The sequence below is a fragment of the Callospermophilus lateralis genome, chromosome 6 (assembly GCF_048772815.1).
Source record: "Callospermophilus lateralis isolate mCalLat2 chromosome 6, mCalLat2.hap1, whole genome shotgun sequence".
Classification (NCBI taxonomy): domain Eukaryota; kingdom Metazoa; phylum Chordata; class Mammalia; order Rodentia; family Sciuridae; genus Callospermophilus; species Callospermophilus lateralis.
This window is the reverse complement of record NC_135310.1, coordinates 53,947,636-53,968,970: the sequence shown is the minus strand read 5'-3', so window position 1 is coordinate 53,968,970 and position 21,335 is coordinate 53,947,636. Positions and strand designations below refer to the sequence as shown.

Below are 21,335 nucleotides of genomic sequence, written 5' to 3'. Positions count from 1 at the left end.
GATTTCAAACTACAGGGCTGTGACATATAGGTGTACCAGTTGTGCACTGCACAATTCTAGGAGAGCACTATTCACATTCTACTCATTATCCCTTTGCATATTTATTATGGCAATTTTCTGGCAGATGGCAGAAAAGTGTCTTGGGGTAGGGTTGCTTTCTCTATTTGCATAAAGGTGATTTATAGCAAATGGCAGGAGGTAGAGGCACAAAACTATTATCTGATCAATCTTAGACCAATGGCAGGGTTGGGGGAGGCATGGAAGGAATGGGGGGAGGAGCATTAGGATCACAGAAGGTTTTTTTTTTTTTTTTTTTTTAACCCAAGCAGAAGGGGCACTCAGGAGATAAGAATTGTTGAGATTTATGGGGTTCAAAGTTCAGACTTATCAGGCCAGCAAGGTTACAGAGGAGACAGAATTAAAGTAACGAAGGATGACTACTCAGAGAGGCAGATGATCGGCTACAATTTTGCCCTGAAAGGTAGAAATCTAAGGACTGGCTTTAATAAATAAATAATGACCCTTTGAGGAGAGATGAGAATGAAGAAAACAAAGGAATATCTAAGTAAAAATTTTATGATTCTAATGGAAATGGGTACAGGGGTGTGGGGGATGGGAAAAGGAGGCGAGGGAGGGACACAGACACTGACCAATGGAGGTGTGCCCCGTCATGAGCAAATGTAGTAATTCATAGCCATAGTGCAGCTTCCAACTGTCAAAGAAGATTACATGATGCCTTTTTATTTCAGATGATTGTAGACTGCAAAACCCTTTACAGTTGGACCGAGTTCTCCATTTTGCATTTGATTTTTGAAACAGAATCCCAGCCACGCACAGCTTTTTGTTTTATCTGTGGATCTTCCAAGGTCTCCCTTGGCTGTGTGCAGGCTGCTTTTGTTCTCTGCTCGCTGTTTTAAGTGTAGCTTTGCTGCATTTCCATTTTCCCCCTATTATTCAAAAACAAGTACTTATTTGAATCAGAGCAGAAAAAAAAATGCTGAATAGAATGAAGCATTGCTTTCCTCCTCTCAAACACGGTGAAGTCATGGTTTAGTGATAGCAATGGCAATGATTAATGTTTTGCACTTTCACTTAGAGACCTTCAGGAATGTCTAAACAAATATTTTCTGAAATGCACAGGTAAGAGGAGGGAAGTAAAGTGGCTCACGAAGGATTGCTGATTACAGTCTGATTTCTCTTCCCCTTCCTAATTATCTCAAAAATTATGCTTTGCTGAACAGTCCTGGAGCTGCAAACTTAAATCAAACTACAGTCCACTGAAGTAGGAAAATTATGCATTTTACATAAATGATGTGGGCAAATTATTATTCAATTTTTAACAGGGTTTTTTTCCCCCCATTCCTTTCCTGTGCACAATGTAATATGGTTAATTTACCAGAAAGCATTGTTATTCATTCCCTAATTCTCTAGGCAACTGCTGTCATTTGCCTACCATTTCCTTGCTCTTTGGGAATTGACAGACCTTCAGCTCCATTTAGGGAGGTTTGGTTGCCCCAGCCATCACTAGAGGCTTGGCTACCCTCCTGGTATCTTTCAGTGCTCACCCTTGGGAGGAGTTTAAAAAAATGAAAGGATTCACATACTAGGATTTTAGTTTATGAGTGGCTTAAATGAATCCTTTGGTAAACACACATAAAAAAAAAAAAAGATAAAATCTCTTGTGATATTTCCCCACAGTATTACGTGTATGCTTTTCATTAAAAACACTATTTGAGTAATACCCATTTCATTCTCTCTTGCTTCCAATTAGCTAACCATTGATTATTACATAGCAAGCACTTGATCATTAACCAAAGGAAAAAATATCCTGAGCAAAACAGCCAGAATACCTAACAACTGCTAGCTTACACCTTCCTTCGTGGGTTTACATATTGCATGATGATTCAAGCAAAATAATAATCGACTTATAAATAGGAGAATGACTCTACTAATTGTTATTTTATTTATTGACATTTTTGGTACCAAGGATTGAACCCCAGGGTGCTTAATCACTGAGCCACATACCCAGTTCTTTTTTTTTTTAATATATATATTTTATTTAGAGACAGAGTCTCACTAAATTGCTTAGGGCCTCACTAAGTTGCTGAGGCTTGTTTTGAACTCTGGATCCTCCTGCCTCAACCTCCTAAGCCTCTGAGATTACAGGCATGAGGCACTGCGCCGGGCCCTACTAATTGTTATTAAGAGAGGTAGTGAGGGGTTATTCTGAGCATTTTATTCTCATACTCTATAAATATATTCCCTCCAGATGGGACATTAGAGCTAACAACTTGTCAAAAACTTTTCTATTATTGAATGTTGTTATCTACAATATCTTCCCTTTTTTAGCCCATAAATTAGAATAAATGATGATGGTCTTGTGTACTCTTTAACCAGAGAGGAGAGGAGAGGAGGAAGGGGGAGAGAGAATTTTTTTTTTTTTTTAAGGTATTGTTCTATTTTTCTTCATTTAAGCCCATTTGCTGATTACCTTCAGTATTTAAAGCATCAGGTAGCCCCAACTGTGGGCTGGGGATCAGAAGGTAACATGTTCAAAGACAAGCATCCTTGGACCCCTATTTTTAAGCACTTGTCTTGAAGACTGAATTCAGGTGCCACTTCTCCCAGGAAGCCGCCCCTGCACTCCCTGTGCTGAGCTAAAGGTTACTCTCATGCTAATTCCTGTGCTTCCATCTACAGAAAGCTCACTGCAGCTAATTTTATGGGTCTCCATCCTCACTGAACTGCCAATGCTCATCACCCGTCTTTGAATTTCTAAGAACTTTCTTTGAATTTCTGCACTAAGCATAATCTAGCCCACAAGAAGCAGACAATGAAAGTTTGGTGAAGGAATGCATGATTAGTCCTTACCTGTGCCTGCAATCATTGCCACCTTCATTCCACTGCCTTGAACAGCCTTGGCAAGGGTTCCTCTCTTTCTGGCTGTGGTTTCTTCCTCCCTATCCAATGTCTCTGTCTCTCCTCCTCTTCCTCCTCGCTGTATCTTGATTGAGGAGGCTGACTGGACTGGACCTTTACTTTCAGGTGGCTCTGGGTGGTTTTCTTCTTTCTTCCCATCAGCAAATCCTCTATCTTCTGCCCCATTCTCAATCATGGAGTTGTTCTTTGGTGGGTGAAAAACCGAAATTAGGTAAGAGAATTCCCTATTAATGGGGGCCAATATTACCTTTCCCAGGTACAGTGTCAGTGTATCCACAGGAAGTTTTCACGCACTGTGTGGCTCACCTGAGCTGCAGGAGCTCCTGTGGACATGCAGAGGTGTGCCAGGGATCCTACAGGTTACAGGCTGGGTACAAGATGATCTGGAAAATAAAATAAATACACATCTTTTGTATAAAGATGAAGATGATATCTTCGGAAACGGAATGTCAAGTTCTTTATAAAATTCCTAAGTTAAAATGAGACCTTGAAAGTACTTTGAGACTATGTACCCCTTGGTTGCCATTAACTTTATGCTGCCCCTCGTTTCAAGAGGTATAGATTTATTCCTCTTGGTGTTGAGACAAGTTTGGGGGAAAGGCTTGGGTAGCACCAAGGGTATAGATTGGACGTTCATATCATATCTCAAAGACTGGTGACCACACACTGACAATTGGCAGGTTAGTGCTGAGGGCAGCATGCTATATTCCCCGTGTTCTTAGCAGATTCTTAGATAAATGGGTCATTTGAAGGTAAACCATTCACCCACTTGATGGCGGGCATCGTGCCTCTAACCATCCTTCCATCCATCCAACATCTGCCATAAACTCAACACTGTTCTACGTCTAGAATAACGATGGGATGGAGTTGGCAGTTTCTGTTCTTGAGGAGTGCACAATCTGGCAGAGAAAACACATTAAAAAAAGAACAGTGTTATTAAACACACTGGTGGTATTAAAACGTGAGAATAAGTGTTATAAAGTATTTGAGAGAGGAGCATAGTGTTCTGACTGTTGTCACTGATTAGTTCCTGCAATATTGGAAAACTACTAACTTTTATTTACTGCCTCAGAATTTTTTCTTTTCTTTCTTTTTTTCTTTTTTCTTTCTTTCTTTCTTTCTTTTTTTTTTTTTTGTGGTGCTGGAGATCAAACTCAGGTCCTCACACATGCTAGGCAAGTTTATACCACTAACTTATATTCCCAGACCTTACTTTAAAAAATAAAGGTATACTTGTTCCCTCTCCCAGCTCTGTGAGATTCTGAATATTTTGTAGGAAAGAAGGAGGTATGATTTAGGAGTCTATTATGAAAACTTCCAAGGAATGGTATACATAAATTATAAAGGTCCATTTGGTATTTCAAAGATATTGAAGGTACTATCTTTTTATTATATTCTTCTATGGAATTATAAAGTCTTTTTGAGAATTAAATAAAATAAACACACATAATTGGTAATGCTTTAAAAACCTATATCCCACAATATTGCTTTGGAATTTGTTTAAGCTTCCTTTATTTTCTCCTCCAAAATCAAAGCCAGTTTTCCACCTTCTCTCTCACTCTATCTTCCTTCCAGCAAATATTTGATTGAATTCCAACCTAATTGAATTCCAACAGTATAATGTATATGGTAGGAAAGTCAACAAAAGTCATATAAAGCTATTAAAAATACATTTCAGAAACAAATTCACCAAACTCCATTTTACTCAAATACAACTTGTTAGGTAAATGCCTGCCTGGTCCGGTAAGGTTCTCTTGTCCTGAGTCATGACAAGTACACAGATGACAGTCTTTTTGCAGTGGGCTTCAGTATAATTCTCTGCATTCTGCAGAAAACCTTACCTTCTTTCAAGATTCAGGAAGGAACCATTTCAATTAATATAGTAGAAATTGGCAAAGCCCTCTGGGAAATTGCAGATAAAATTTTGTAGTAGAAATGTCACTAGAAAAATCCTCTGCTGCCAAGATTTTAGCCACAGGAGGATTCCTGCCTTCCTTAAAGTGGTTAAACATCCTCTGGTGCTTGCAGGAAATCTTTAGTAGTGCGGCTGTTTTTGAGGGGTCCTGTATATCCTTAACTTTCCTCATGAAAATGCCTGGGTCCCCACACATGGCAGAGCCAAAGGCGTCGTTTGCCCAATCTATGCCCTGATGCCCTAGCACGTGGGACCCTGTGTCTACGAGGGGGCTCTCAAGTCCTCACTGCCCATCAGTACACCAAGAACACGGCAGCCTCAGAGGAGTAAGCTGCAAGGAGAATGCGGAGAATAGGAATTCCTTTGTCCCAGTTTACAATGGTCTTCTCCAGCAGGTCTATTATTTGATTAAAAAAAAAAAAAAAGTAAAAAGAAATGGTTTATTAGGAAGCTGCCCTGTCCTGTGGAGCAAAGCCAGATGGCAGATCTCTTGAGGGACAGAGCAAGAAGTAAGCATTCATTACCAGGTTACTCAAGGCAAAACATGTTTTACCACTGCTTGAAACCAGGGTGATAACTTTTCTTTCTGGAGGTTCAGTTTCCTCACTCCAAATTCTACAACTTCTTGTGAGGGAAAGAGGCTCCCTGGGGGGTGTTGGGACTCCCTGGAGGTGACCTCTGGAATCTCTTGAAAGCACAGTATCCCCTTGCAAGCAAAACCCTGAAACATCTCTGATTTCTTCACACTTACAGCTACTTTTATTTTGCTACCCTGATGTTGGCATTTCATAAGAGTGACCTTGAGTGCACCCAAATCCTTAGTTTGACTCCATATTAGAGAATCCACAATGAATTCAACTGATGAATTAAAGACTATAGTTTGGCTTGAACAGACTGCTTTTTCTTAAAGAATCTGTTACTTTTCTTTCTTAAAGAATCAGTTTTTTTCTTAAAAAAAAAATTTTTTTTTTTGAATGAGTCAGCACATTAACAAAAATCCTCCAGAGAATATTTGCCAACTCTCCATCCAGGTGGGATGTGAAGATTAAAATGAAGTTACCTTTTAAAATATATAGAATGTATTCATGAACTTCCTGATGTGATTAAAATTGTGTGTAATAAGATCTTGGAAATTTGATCAATTTAGCAATTGTATTGGTAACAAAAACAATGCTATTAAGTTTGGTTGTCCAAAATAATTTCGTTTTCTTCTTCTTTTTTTAACCCAGTGTTGGAAACCCTTTCTAAATGTAAACGTTATTTCAACAACGACAACAACCAACTGCTTACACGATGACACCATTGACCTTAGAATCACAGACTGTGGGAGCTGTGGGGTCTGAGAGTGAATCTCATCCTGCCCCTTGCTTGCAAGACAGTCTGTAGCGGGGATGCCAGTAGCCATTCAAGGTCTTGCAGCTGAAGGATGACAGAGCCAAGCCAGGACAGTTACCCTGGGTCAACCCGCTGCCCCTCCTATCATACCAGGCTGTTTCCTTGATTAGCAATTTCATTATGGAAGTGGATGGACACTTGGAAATATGTTTACTGACTCCAGGAGAAGAAAAACTCTTCTTGTAATTGTCTCTTTCTCCTTATAGTGGGACATGGCAAATTTCAGCTAGAGGAAATATCTAATAAATTAAAATGTTAAGGTATGCCTAGTCTTGTTTTGACATCCTCTGAATTAGGTAGCCTCTGGTGGGGGAAGGGATCTCCAGATGTTCTGAATGTTTCTGTCATTTGGAAATCATTGCACAATGGCTAAATTCACCAGGTGACTACTTACCATCTGGTGTGGGACAGATATGTCACAGAACTACTAGAGTACCTTCCGTGATTTAAACAAATGCACAAAAAAATTTTTTTTCAAATGTAAAATGCTCTCTTTTTAATTACTAAATTAAGAAAGTTAAACAATTAAAAAATGTAAACTCACAAATAAATCATAACAAAAAAGGAATTAAGACTTCAGAGTTGCTACTCAGTATTAAAAACTCAATAGAAATAGGATTTTTGATTTGTTGTTAAACATATGTCATTCAAGGTTGGTACAAACAGCAACTAAAAATGTCATACTTTTTTCTTTTTTTTTTTTTGTGCATCCCCATGAAATGTAAAGTAGTGCATAGTTATTTCACTGGAGAATTCTCGGACATATAGTCATTCATTAGCAGTACAGGACATTTAAAACACTTATTTTACAACGGGACATGTACAACCCCCCACCCTCACCTTCCCCATAAATTTTAGTTGCATGAGAAAGTTTAGTAGGTTGCCGTGACTACAATGCTATGGGTTTTAGATCATTTAAATGTGGTTACAAGATTTATTAAATTAAAAACATTTGAAACATTTCGGCATTCATATTTTTATACAAGAAGGTTGTATGGTATCCATCTTCCAGTTCTCTTGGTAGAATTGGCTGTTGGCTTGCTTAAATATGTTCACTTCTAAGTTTCAAGAACAAATCGCTGTAAGTTGGAGCAAATACTGGTAATAAGAACTTTCGAACTCAGCTTGGGGGGTGGTCCTGAAAAGAGTCAAAGTGACAACCATCTACAGGTACAGTCATGAACCAAAAAAATGCAATCCAAATGAAGAAAGAAAGAAAAAAGAATCATGCTTTGCAAAAGCCAAAAATGAGGCCACTGGTTTTCAGAATAATACCAGTGATTTGATGCAGATTTTGTAGTAAAATCCTCACTCTGGGTCCCACAGCTTTGTGGCCCAGGCTGGCCACGGTCTCCACGTTAGCACCCACATGGTATATGTACAGGGACATATATTATATATTCATATTTATAAAAAAGAAAAAAAAACAAACACCTGTCCTGATTGGTTTTTGTTAAAACATGAAAAAAAATTTTATTGTTTTAGACAAAGAGGCCACTTTTGGAAAATAATACTTTTTTTTTTTTTTTTTAGTTGAATCAGGTGAAGACAGAGTTAAAATCACATAGGATTTGCATTTTAAAAAAAGGAAAGCACTAGGATTGTTGGCACTGGAGTAACTATTTACACTGAACAGAGGTTTGGCCTTTTACATAACATCGATACAATGCATTTTCCAAAGTCTGAGAAATAACAAGGTTCTGTCTCGTATGCTTCACAGAGGAGGTTCGGATTTGGGGACAAGTGTCATTAATGAGGGCCATGGAAGTTCATCAGCTTCAAAGTCACATGCAATCTGATCCTGGACGGTTCTCGCTGCTTGGGCAGCTGGCTACGGAATTGAAAGCTAATGGGGAGGGGTGGGGAAGCCTCTGGGACAAGGCCTCTCTCTGTAGAGCCGGCTCTCACAGGTTTTCACCAGGTTGATACTGGGGCTCTGTGGCCGTAAAGTAGTCTTCCAGGAAGCCCTGCAAGTATTCAAAAGTGGGACGTTCTTCGGGGTCCTTTTTCCAGCAGTGGATCATGAGCTCATGCAGAGAGATGGGGCAGTCCTGCGGACAGGGCATCCTGTAGCCGCGCTCCACCTGCTCCAGCACCTCCCGGTTGTTCATGCCTGCAAAGACAAGGGCAGTGAGAGTGGGCGCCTCCTGCGCTCAGGCCCTGACCCCGCGGCCGGAGCTCCCCTTTTTTCTGCTTTGAGCCTGCACGTGGTTAAAACATGGGGAGGGCACCTGGCACCCACCCCAACCAGGAGTCAAATCCTGCCTTCAATGAGATATCATACCACGCAGAAACAACAAAGGAACACAGAACTCACATAGGCAAAAACCCAGACGATGAATCTCAAAAGCGTCCTAAGTGAAAGAAGCCAGACACAAAGGGCAGCATACTGTATGCTTTCATTTATATCAAATTCTAGAAAAGGCAGAACCCTACATGGATAGAAAGCAGATCAGTGGTTGTGGGGGTGGGGGGAAGGGGGATGCCTGCAAAGGGTCAGAGGGAACTCTGGGGTGAGTGAGATGCTCTGTATCAGCGGCCCTTACACTTTTCCTGTAAAGGGCCAATGGCAAATGATTTTAGCTCTGCCAGTCGCATATGATCTCTGTCATCTTTGATTTTGCAACCCTTGAAAAAAGCACAAAGCCAAACCAGTCTGGGAGCCAGATTTGGCCCACAGGATGTAGTCTACCAACTCCTATTCTACAGGGTGTATTTGACGATGGGGCTGTTTGTAGAAACTCATTGAAATGCATTTTTAAAATTGAATTTTTTTTGGTACGTAAATTATACTTCTGTTGAATAGACCAAAAAAAAAAAAAAAAAAAAAAACCCATGGAATGAAAGCATACTGCCCTTGTTTTTATAGCATCTGTAAGCCTCATTTATGAATTTTGTAAGTTAGTTTATCTATGTCTGGGCAAACTTTGAGTGCTCCACTGTCCGAGATTTGCCATCATGCCAGTATTGCTGGGCACCGTCTGGTCTGGTGGCCCCACAGTGCCCTCTATCACTTGAGACCTTTCTTGACCCTCTAAGGGAGCTGCCTAATGTTGAAAAATCAGGATACACAGCATTAAAATAAGACACTGAGGGAGATCGCTCATCCTGTAGATAATGCAGCCTCCCCCATGTCGGCCTTCTTGACAATACAGGAAATGCCACTCTTCAAGTGAGATAAATGCCATGACCCCTTTCCCAACTACTGCCAGATATCATTCTTCAGTTCTCCCCCCAGATTTTTTTTTTTTTTTTTGCTATATCACGTTCTCCCCTCTCTCTGCCAAGACTTTGTATATTTTGGCCATGAGCCTGTGATCTGGAATCTTCTCTAACTTCTGACCCAGTTCATTTTCAAAAGCAAGAATCTGATTTCAAGCCACACAGTAGACTTCTCCCCATACCTCTTAGGGCTATTACCAGCAGGAGAACACAACAGAGGCATACAGCTCCCTTTAGTTCTGAGGGAGAAGGGAACCCATGAGCCAGAAACCCAGAGGTACCAGGTCCAGAGCACAACCCTGTCCCGCTGGGTAGGGGACACTCAGATTTTTGGATTTGTAGTCAGTTCCCTTTGTTGTATTGCTACTTTTGGAGCTTGGTGTATCCTGGTTCCTCCTGGCTGTCAATCATGGCCCTGTCAGTCACCTGTTTGTCCAAACCCTTTTAGGATGTTTCTTACACTCAGTTGTTAAACGTTTCTTGGGGTGTTAAACCCAGATACTATTTCTGCTGTGTTGAAGTGGGCCTTTAATAGAAGTGTTGTAAAATGGCCCTGCCCTCCTGTCAGGGCAGCCCCTTGCTTTAGGGAGAGAGCTATAGTGCAGGAGTGTGGGACCTGCCTGGCCCCACAACTCCCTTCATACTTCGAGTGGCTGTTGAGGGACAGAGGGCAGCCCTGCAGCTAATTAGCTTAAGTCCTCCTCCAACTGCTGAAAACCCAGGATCTGGGGCAAGGAGCTGGAGGAAAGGGGAGGTGCCTGGAGCTGCTGGGCTCTTTCCAGCCAGATGGGGTCAGGGACACAGGCCAGCATTTCCTGATCCATGACTCCAAATCCAACTAGCTCTGAAAACCAGAAAGTTTTTGTAACTTACTTGGCAGCAAAACTCATCTGAACTGGCCACAAAACCTGCCCTGATGTGAGGCACTTGACTGTTTTCATTTCCTCATAAGTATTGCTGCCCAGACTCTGTGAGGGTGTTATATAATGCACAGTCTCTGCACTGCACTGATTTTCTAAAAAATGTCTGATTCCAAAGCAAGTCTGCTCCCAAGGATTTAGTTGGGAAGCCTTGGCAAGAGTGACGGCAGCTTCCACATCCCGGGCAGCTAGGAGGATAGGTGTTCTCCAAAGCATTTGCTTTGCTGCATATTTTAGCAGAATCCTTAGTGTTATAATGTTTCAGAAGCCACAGAGCCTCAGCCTGCAGGAATTCCCTCTGTCTGCACCCTGCCAGGAGTCTGCAGGAATGGGAGGAAAGACAGGCTGAAGGCCTGAAGCTCAGATGGGTTGACAGGTGATCCTGGAGGTGGCTACAACCCCCCAAAATGCCTCCTGAGGCTTTAATCTGGCACTGAGATTCTCCATCCAAAATGCACCACAGAGTTTAATTAATCACCCTCCATTGCTCTGTGGAGGTGATGTCAGTAAATGTTTCATTTCACTAAAAAACAAACTACTCAAATGGAAATATTCCCTCCCCCCATTTTTTTTTAAACTCTTAATTCAATCTCTGCCAATGGAAAGTTTAATTGGCCACTTGGGTCAAGCCTATTTTTCCAGTGCTCCATCCAAGACTAGGACATAGCAGATGTGGCAACTTGAATATCGGCGTGTAGCATCTCCTGAGGGAGCTTGCTTCCTGGGCAGCTTCAGCCAGGACTGGGGCTGTAGGTACCTGGTCTGTGCAGGAGGCTGGTGGGGTCACGCCATCAGCTCACGTGCACACTCCTGGCTCTCCTCCTCTCCTGGCTGCATCCCTCTCCTCCTCCCACTCCTCCTTTCTCTTCTCAATCCTTCTTCTCCCCAGGCCCCTCAAAGCATGGGGAGCATATGTAAGCAATTCCATGTACCAGGCCAAGTCAAAGCATACCAGTGACAGCATTGCCAGAAAAGTGGGATATTTGACACTGCACTTGGCTGACAATGACAACTGGAGTGGGAATCGCTCTTTCTAACCACTCAGAGGCCAAAAGCCACATGGGCTGACCTGCAACAATCAAGATGTGCCTACTCAGCAAAGCCTGGGCTACTTTTTATTTTATCAATGGTAGCTCAATTAAATGGATCGTTAATATTTTGTTTTTTAAAAATAGTATTCTCTGCTATAAGAACTTTGAAAGTCTTGTTTATCTTGATAATTTTAGCAAAATAGGTTTTATCTTCATACTACTATAAAGAAGGGTCTATTTCATTTTTCAAAAGATGGTTTCATATTTTTGTTAGAAACTGTTATTTCCTGTCTTTTACCTAATAGCTAGGAAGTGAAGGGCAATGGATGGGAAGAGGACACAAACAAGCCTGGGCCGTGGGATAGTCAGGAGAGAGGTAGGGAAGAGGGTGCTGGGGAATGTCTTTCCTCTTTTTCAATTTTTAGTGGGAAGAAGGCCAGGGGAGAAACAGAAGAGACAAACTCTGAAACCCAGTCACTTTAGGGACACTGTCATCAAGGTGTCCTATGGGGGGCTGAAATGGAGACTAGTTTTTCAACAGGAGGGGCAGTCCCCACCAGCCAGGGATGCCTGACTGTGGGAAACACCATATTTACAAAGTGCCCAGTGCCATTCTGCTTTCCAGCCTCCTGGTCAGAAAAGAGGCTCAGGGCTGGGCAGCCACCAAGCACAGAGACCACTGCAGGCCTCTGTCCTAATTCCCTCCTCTGTCCTCCAGCCCCAAGGGAGCAGCCTGCCCCACCTCACTGGAGAGTGGGCCAAGGGACACTCATAGGATGTAACTCCACAGGTTCTCAGTTCACGGAGAACCTCCACACTCTGCTGTTCAGGGGTCTCTCTTCAAATCCCCCTCCACAGGAGCCTCCTTGGATCTTTAGACCTTCAAACATGGCTGTGCTCTCAGTTGGTCCACCCCAGAGCACTGCGGCCAAGTGGTCGGCATGCACCTGCTGCCGTGATGATGATGTCATCCTTTCTGAACATTTTACTGGCTTCCTCCAGCAAACTAGAGGACAAGTTTCCAACTCGCATTTTTAAACCCTTATTCTGCACGGCTGCCAAAACCATGGTCTCTCACATGCGTGCATGTGTTCTTTTCCTTTATCTCCTTTTCTGTCATTCTTTTTCTTATAAACATCCCGATTCCTCTTCTTTGAGCTGTAGAACCTTGCCTTTCCCACCCCCCAGTTTCTTTAGAAAAGGAATAAAAATTGCTTTTATTGACAGAGCGCTGAACGAGCTGTCACTTGTTGACTTCAGACTGCATCTCTGTAGGTTACTTGACTTCCCCTGGCCTCTGTTTCTTCATTTGTCAACCAAACAGCTCAACATTCACAGTGTTTCAGCTGTAGGAGAAAAATGTCTTCTATGAAAGAAGAGCTTTTGGGGCTGGGGTTGTGGCTCAGCGGCAAAGTGCTCACCTAGCACATGCGAGGCCCTGGGTTCTATCCTCAGCACCCCATATAAATAAATAAAATAAAGCTATTGTGTCCACTTACAACTAAAAAATAAATATTTAAAAAAGAAAGAAGAGCTTTTGTGTTTTATAGCTTTCCATTTGTATAGCTTCCCAATATGGACCTTGGAGGGGTTACATCTGCATAATCAAGGGTTTCAACTGTTTTCTATTCATGTTTACATCTGGATTGGACTATAAACTGCATGAACCTGGGCTTTTGTGTCATGTGAGTAATTAATCCTTTAACAATGGGAATGATATTCAGATTATTAGACATCGAATTTCTTTTGCAAACTGAGCTTTCTGTTCCAAGGAAATGACACTATATTGAATTTGAGGGGTATCTTGATTCTCTGCATAAATCCGGTAAAAAGCTCCTTCTGTTTACTGTTGAGCCATGCTGCTGCGCTGGTGCTGAGAGGAGAGAGGGCTCAGTGGGTGGTGCTTGCTTAGCATGAGCCTGCTTCGCATGTGCTCATGTTACCAGATGATCACGTGCTCTGGTTATCTCAGGGCAACAGCCAGGAGGCTTTGGGTTCGGTTTTGGTATAGGATCAAAGTAAACATTTTGGGCAGAGAGAAGCTGATCAAAGATTGCAGATGAAAATAAAGGGCTAGTCTTTAGAAGGCACATGATTACTAATTTTGTTTCTCTTTGCCCATCTAACCAGAAAACCTCAGGGCAGCCTTTTAAGTCCACTGTGCTCATCTACACAGAAGGGACTGCTGCAGTTACCATAATACACAAAAGCCATTGAAAGTTGATAATACAGTGTCATAGAGAAGTCCTCTGTCATGGAAAGAGAAGTGGACAGAAGGTGAGGGTGCCCCTGAGCAAGACTGGGAACCAGCACAGCTGAGAATGAAGAGCAGTGGAATCCGGGGCTCAGAGCAAAAGTCCCTCCCTGGCTGCCCTCTTCCCATGCAGTCTCCTGTCCTCTCTCCTCTGACTAGACAGACCTGCCAAGAGAAACCCTGGGAAAGTGACCGCATGACCTCTGGGCACCCAGACTCAAGTCCCTCTCTGAGGGGCACTATGAGCTGGAGGGCAAAGCCCCGGGGATTGTGGAGAGGCAGGGAGGGCTGGGCACCTGTACCACTGGCTAGCGTTAGAGGTTCAGTCTGCTACCCCACTTGCCTCCCACCCAGGGAGTCAGAACCTCAACCCACTTTGTAGGAAATCAGCCCCTGACAACAAGTTGAACACAGGATCTAGTCCAGGGTTCAGGGCTCCCAGGCAGAGGGATGAACAGAGTGGGATTTGTACTTCTTCAAGGAAGGTGCTACTAGTTTCCCTAATTTCCCTTACCTCTTCAAATCACTATCAAGTGACTAGATGCATTCAAGAAAGTCAAGCAGCTGTCACTCGCTGAAAGATTTGAAAGTGCTTCAAACACATGAATAAATGCGATTTGCTTAAGAGAACATTCCTGCTCTGAGAGATCCTGCCAAATATGCAAAGCAGGTGTTCAGTGAAGGGCCAGGGCACAGAATGGCCAGGACATTCTGCCTAGAAGGGTGCAGGGTCAATTTCCCAGAACAACTCTTGAGGACAGAGGCTACTTTGTGGTTGGGAAAATATCATGTGTGAAGACGATGGAACAATTAAAAAGGCCTTGTGGGTTATGGGCCAGGTTTGAAAAGCTTTTGCTTCAGAAACTTCATAGCTTTCCCCACTGTCTCTCTCATTCGTTCATTTGCTTCTAGAGTCGGCTCTGGGGCAGAAACTGTGCTGTGCGTTGGCAATGCATAAAAGGAGTTCCTTTCCCCTCCAGGAAGGCAGAGCTACTGGGAAATGCAGACGTAACAAGTGTTCAGCAGAAACACGCCGGGTGTCACGGAGCAAGCAGAGGGCGACCCGCTTGGTCTGGACAGGGGGACGGCTTCACAAAGGCAGTGGTGTTTGGGGAGGCTTTGACAGACTCTGGGCAGAAGGGAGACCTGCATGTTCAAAAGAGATCTCTTGGAGTGTCCTGGGGAGCCTGTGAGGGCAGGCGAATGACAAGGGTGAGATCATCAGTTAGATCTTGTCACTCTGCTGCTCAGGAGCCCTCACTGCCCCCTGCACATCCATAAAAGCAGAAATCCTAACAATGACCCCAGGGGACTCCCTCTGTCTGTGCTTAGCCACCTTGGCCTTCTGAAGTTGGTTCTGCCATCTTTGCCTTCTTCAGGAGCCAGTCTCCCTTCCCTTTGATAGTACCTGGCTTGAGGGAACCAGCACAGCTGAGAATGAAGAGCAGTGGAATCCGGGGCTCAGAGCAAAAGTCCCTCCCTGGCTGCCCTCTTCCCATGCAGTCTCCTGTCCTCTCTCCTCTCACTAGACAGAGAAACCCTGGGAAAGTGACAGCATGACCTCTGGGCACCCAGACTCAAGTCCCTCTCTGAGGGGCACTATGAGCTGGACACTGTCTCTACCCTTTCCCATTTTATTTTCTCTCTACCCATCACTACTGGCCAACATTCCATATATTTTGCTTGTTTTTCTTTATTTGTTGTTGCCGTTCTTCAAGGAGCAAGTTCATGAGGGCATGGGTTTTCATGTTGGTTGTTGCAACATTCCTGGTGCCTAGAACTGTACCTGGCATATAGTAGCTGTCCAATAAATATCTGTGGAATCAATGAAGGAGAAGACTTCTGAGATACCATGAAAAATGAAGACTTTAAAGTTTATCTGGAGGGCAAAGGGAAGCCCTGGGGGTTTTAAACAGGAGTGTGAGGTAAATGGGTCTGCATTTTCCAGGATAACAATTCTGCTGGTGACAATGACAGAACGGTGGTGGTGGAGGGGAGGCAGGGAGGAGAGACTGGAGGCAAGAAGTCCCATTAGGAGGTCATAACCTGACATGGGCAGTGGTAGTGAAGGCAGAGAGGAAAAGATTTGAGTGAGGTTTTGAAGGTGAATTCCAGGCCAAAATGCGTAACTCTGATGGTATGTATCAACCCCAGAAAACTGCTTTTAATTAAATGTTTTCATTTCTCAGGTACAACAGTCCATCGGCATAAAATCAGATCTAATCTCGATGCAAAGAATGGTTCAAATCCCTGGATTTCAAAAGATTAAGCTGGACTGCAACTGAGAATGCACCTAGGTCAGGCTGCTGGCAGAGACTGGGTCCAATGGAGCTGTCCTTCAGAACAGGGTCCATCTCTGTCACACTGCCCCCTAGGGTGAAGTGCTGTGCCTTGGCTCACCTCCTCCTCGTCAATCCCAGCATCACATTTCCACATTCCTTCTTTGGTTTCAAAGTTCTCAGTTCATTTTGAAACTGTCCTTCTTTCCTTCCTTTTTATCCATTCCTTCTTAAAAATAGGCTGCCTAACCAACCAACCCAATGCTTTCCTGGCTGCTGGTTCGTTTGCCCTTCATTTGGCCACATCTCACGCACTCCATTCTAAGCTCCTTGTCTGATGCTCATTTCACTAATCACTTGTGTGTTGGCCAAAAAGTCTGAGAAGCTTTTACAAATCTCACTCATATGTCCACCTCCTCCCCCACCACCTTCATTTTAAACAGCAAAGTACCTTTCCTGTGTGATGGGGTGACAGAGACCATCCTCGGGTATGGAAGAACTCAGAAAAATGTACCGCTACTTACCATTCTTTAAAAAAGAATTACTTAAAAATAGATTCTATCCCACTGAGAAATGACTACATCCAAATACAGAATGGAAGTCCCCAGTGGGCAGGGACTGGGAGTCTGTCCTGGGGCACCACCAACAGGCACAAGACTCAACACAGGAGAGTTGAGGAGAGGTCGGACCCCTCAGCACACACCACTGAATTGGCCACACCAACAACCAGCAAGAACGTGGAGGAAGGTCTTTCCTTTCATGGTGACAGCTAGATGATGCTTAATGAAACTGTTTCTTGGAACTGTTATCCTTCATTAAGGGAATAATCTCATAATTGCAATCCCTCTGTAGAAGCCTCTCCCTCATGAAGAGTTTCCTGTCACACTCAGAAGTCCAATTAAATATGATTACAGGTAAGTTTAACAAAAAAACTAGGAAGACCCACAGCCAGCTAGGAGTATCTTTCCTGGGGAAAGATACTTTCAGAGGCGCTTTGTGATGAAGAGCAGTTCACACACTGTTCCCCACCCCTGACACAGCTCCCTGACCACTGCTGCCAAGAGCCAGGACCTTATGTCTCCCTGTGGTACTGTACTAGCCCTCTTCTCAGACTCTTCCTGTAGCTCCTGACCTGGCCCTCTCTCCCAGGTCCTGCTGCTCCCAATGTGCCAGGCTTGGGGACTTTTGGCTCCCTGGATGTGAAGAAGCAGGCCTTCCAAGATCTGGTTCACTGTTCACTTGCCTTGTACACAAAACCCTCCCCACCTCTTCCCCACCCCCACATACACACAGAGATGAGGGTCAGCTATCACAGCCCAGAGTGGACCAGCAGCTGCTCACAGATATAGCTGTGCACAACAGGCTGGGTACAGTTCTCACTTCAGACTTCCTCGCCAGCTTTGGGCGCCCTTCTCAGCAACTCTTGTATGGAAGTTCTTGAAGCAGCTACCTCTGGCTCCATATGAGAATTAAGGCTTAGAGCACTTAGTGGGTGAGCTCAAGGAGTCCACGCCTTGAGAAGGATTTCCTCTAGTAATAAATAAGTCACCACAGGTAAGGCTGATTTCTTCTGGGATCTCTCTCTGGATGCTGAGTTCCCGGTATTTGCTCTATTTAACACTTCTCCCTCTAGCACCTAGATCATTGTCTGAGGCAGGTACTGATCAATGTCAGCTGAGAAGGAATGTCTTCTTTGCATTATTTCCCCAGCAGAACAAATGCCTGGCACAGTTCACGCTGAATGAAGTGATACTGACTGAATGGATCTAGTCTAAGTTGTAAAATGAGGGCTATTTTCTTTATGCTAAAAAGCCAACCTGACAAAAGGCTCCCTTAGAAACACACCTGCCTTCCTTCTCTGAGGGCCCCGCCTCCACCCCTTTGTCTTGGCTTCTGTGTGCTACCCCCAGAAACAAAAAGCAGCTTTGTATCACTGAAAAGGAAAGGCTTCACAGAAACGCAAAACAACATTAACCTTTTCCCCTGATTGCATTTAACACACAGGGTGACTATAAACCTGGGGGGATCAGGAAGAAATTAGTTCAAAATGCAGACAATAAAAAAAAAAGAGGTGCCTTCACATCTTCAAAATCCTGAGACCAGCACATTTTCCCCCTTGAGAAGCAATTCAAAAGCTCCCATGCTGTGCTCCAGCTCCCTCCAGGGCAGCCCTTTCTTCTGAGCTGGTTGGCTATTCCCGGAGTGTCTGCCCACTTGTGCATGCCGGGAGCAGCAGCCACTGCAGCATCAATAAAACCGACTTACTACCGCATTTCCCAATGCCTGGTGCTGGCACTTCAGAGACGGGATTTTGTCAATTTCACATCAGTGCCAACCTGGCTCTTCCTAAGGGGTCTCAAGGCGATACCAACCCAGAAAGAGATCCTCTTTATGTGCATTTCTCTGTGTTCTCTGAAGATGACCAGAAACAATCATACGAAATGAACAAAGGGATTACAAATTAATCGCCTCTCTCCAGCTCCTCTGACTGCAAAGATATGATTACAAACCCAGGATTTGCAAGAGACCTACATTCCTCATTAATCTCCACTATCGTTTCTATCACAGAGAGAGAGAGAGAGAGAGAGAGAGAGAGAGAGAGAGAGAGAGAGAGAGAGTGAGTGTGTGTGTGTGTGTGCACACTGTGTTTTCCTTTTTTCTTAAGCTCCATTTTTAGGCAGGGAATGAGGGAGAGTTATGTTCTTTCTTTGCTCAGCAGTAACTAAAAAATATGTCCTTAACATTTCAAAAAGCAGATCGTCCCTGCGATATAACCACTAAAGCGTGGAGGTGAAATGGCACGAATGTCCTTTATGTCTCCATCTGTCTAAATTAATGAATTTAAGCATGGATAACCTCAACCCATGGTTTCTCTGGAGAGCACGAATCTGATAATCCAAAAAATTTTCCAGGGTCTAAGAATCTCTAGTTCCTTTACATTACTGTTGCTTTTGTAAAGGATATTTTGATTATGCAGCAGCAGGCAGTGAATGGCCTCTAAATTGTCTTCTGTGTGCCTCTGCTCTCTGGACATCTGCAGCTCAGGCTTGCTGAGGGGAGAAAGCTCAGGCCTGTCACCTTCCTGCCAGGTTTGCTCCATGGGCCAGTACTATAGAGTGATCAAAAAGCTATAGGGGCTTTTCTCCTTCTCTTTCCCAGACATGTCTGCAAACTCCATTTGGGTGGAGGCTTTGCCAGTGACATTTCTGCTCAGGGAGACACAGACACATGCTCCTCCAGACAGAGGAGAGGGTCCACAAACCACGGAGACTGAAGCATTCATTCCAGCTGCTAATTACATTAATTCTGGCACAAGGTCATGGTGGCTGCCTGTCTGTATGCCATGGTGGCTTCCAGCTCTGCTTTCCTCTGGCTAACTACCTGCTCTTATTCTTTAAACTCCTGCTTGCCAGAAAGCTGAGCATGGAGCTTTGAAAGGCTACTGGGTGCTGTCTTCCCGATGATATCAAAAGGGAACACATCAAAGGCTCATTTCTGAGGGTTCTGTGCTTACCTGGGTATGGCACTCTTCCTTTGGTGACCAGCTCTGTGAGTAAGATTCCAAAAGACCATACATCAGACTTGATCGTGAACCTCCCGTACAAGGCTGCTTCGGGGGCCGTCCACTTAATGGGGAACTTTGCACCTGCAGAGAAAAGATCTGGTTATTGATAAGGTGGAGAGCCCACACTTAGTGTAGGGAAGGAAGAAAAAGGGTGTAGGTGCTTTCCTATTCAGGGGAGCAGGTTGTGAGGATAGGAAGGAGGTGAAGCACGAATGATTTGAGACTGAGAAGAGATTCCTGTCAATGAGGCAAGATCTCCATGTGTGGTCTGTGTCTGGATCTGTGACCTTAAGTGAGTCTAATTTTAATTTTTCCTATCAAAGTGTTGGACTTCAAAGTCCCTTAGTACCTCAATAAAGCAGGTGTGTGGGTACTGGCTTCTTGAACTTGAACCTATGACTACACTGAATGTAGGTTTGGTCTGGAGTAGGTTTCCTGATTGTGATTTAGGAAACTGATTTATATATTGTTTCTTTTGTTTTGAACTAATGCAGGATTTTAATAAACACACACTTACATGCTACACTCATGAATCCTCTGGTATATAAGATCACAGTCTGGTTTTACAAAATGCACAAACCTCATCAAACCACTATGCTTTTCCCAGGGTGGAGACCATTGGACACAGCCCATATGTTGTGTTGAAATAGGCTATATTTCCTCAAGGCTTCCCACACCCACAACAGAGAAATGATTTGGCTTCTGGCGACCTCCCTCCTTATAAGTTCTTTTTTCCTTCCATCTTTTCTCCCTCTAGCAGTCATCTTTACACCTGGATAGCATTTTCTTCTGCATTGTACAATCCCTTTCTTTCCTCCCTACCTTTCTCCTGTCAGTCCGAGAAAGTACAACTGAATGCTTGTTTTTTGTAAGAGAGGTCTTGCCACCTTGACTTAGGAAACACTGACTTCTTCAGACTAAGGAGCAAATTCATGCAGAAATCATAGACTCATGTCTTTCAAATTTCTCTGGTCATTAAAAGAATCCTCTCTCCAAACCAAAAAGGAAGGTGGGCTCCACCCTGCTCTTTATAGTACTAGATGTGTGCTCTGGGAATTCAAATGGGCTCAGCAGTCTGTGTTCTTACACACTGGGCTCAGCAATGAGAAAGCAGCTCCAGATATTTCATTGAACAGACTAAGCGGAAAACAAAAGGAATTTTTTTTTTAATCAATGATGTAAACACAATTATATGTTTAATGCATGTTAATCATGTGTAGGAGCCCCTAAAATTATAAAAGACTGATGGAATCAGAAATTTTCATAGTATCTTCCAGGAAAAGTCACTAAGCACAAAGTGGCAAATGATTAAAATTTTAAAATTAGCAAGGTTTTAATACCCAGACCTATGATAAATTACTGCAATTAGATTTTTGTTTTAAATACAGTACATGATAACAACTTTAGCAAATCTACCCTGGCATTTTGTGGCAATATAATTTTCCTCTCCATCTTTTCTATGCCAGTGTGAAATGAAATTAAAAAAAAAATTCTACTATTTCATTATGTGGCATCTCAACAGTGCAACAGAAAAGTTATTCTATAGTTTTCTTCTGCTTTTGTGCATTGAGTTATTTTTAATTAGCTATATTTCTCAGGCATAATTATTTATATCTTTCCTTAACTGGTGACGGTTCCACATAAGACCTGATATTCTCTGAACAGCCATTTTAAAGTTTCTTTCCAAAACATTCTTCTCACACTACCTATTTTTGAGTATTCTGTTCTTGCAGCTTTGGACTCTGAACCACTGGAATTAATGTGATAGATTTTCTTCAGTGTCGACAGCAGACTTTGCCCTGGACCAAACCTCA

At 43.3% G+C, this 21,335-nt stretch overlaps 1 protein-coding gene across 3 annotated transcripts in view; it reads right to left on the bottom strand.

The window, feature by feature from the left end:
- Positions 1-6,796: 6,796 nt before the first annotated feature.
- Fyn (FYN proto-oncogene, Src family tyrosine kinase) overlaps positions 6,797-21,335 on the bottom strand; it is a 201,057-nt gene continuing 186,518 nt past the window's right edge. For all 3 annotated transcript variants that reach the window (XM_076858338.2, XM_076858339.2, XM_077109636.1), the window contains 2 exons: positions 19,471-19,602; positions 6,797-8,363 (listed from right to left, as the gene is read on the bottom strand). In XM_076858338.2, the coding sequence (XP_076714453.1) occupies positions 8,155-8,363; positions 19,471-19,602 (341 nt within the window). In that variant the 3' untranslated portion in view covers positions 6,797-8,154. The remainder of the gene's footprint in view (positions 8,364-19,470; positions 19,603-21,335) is intronic.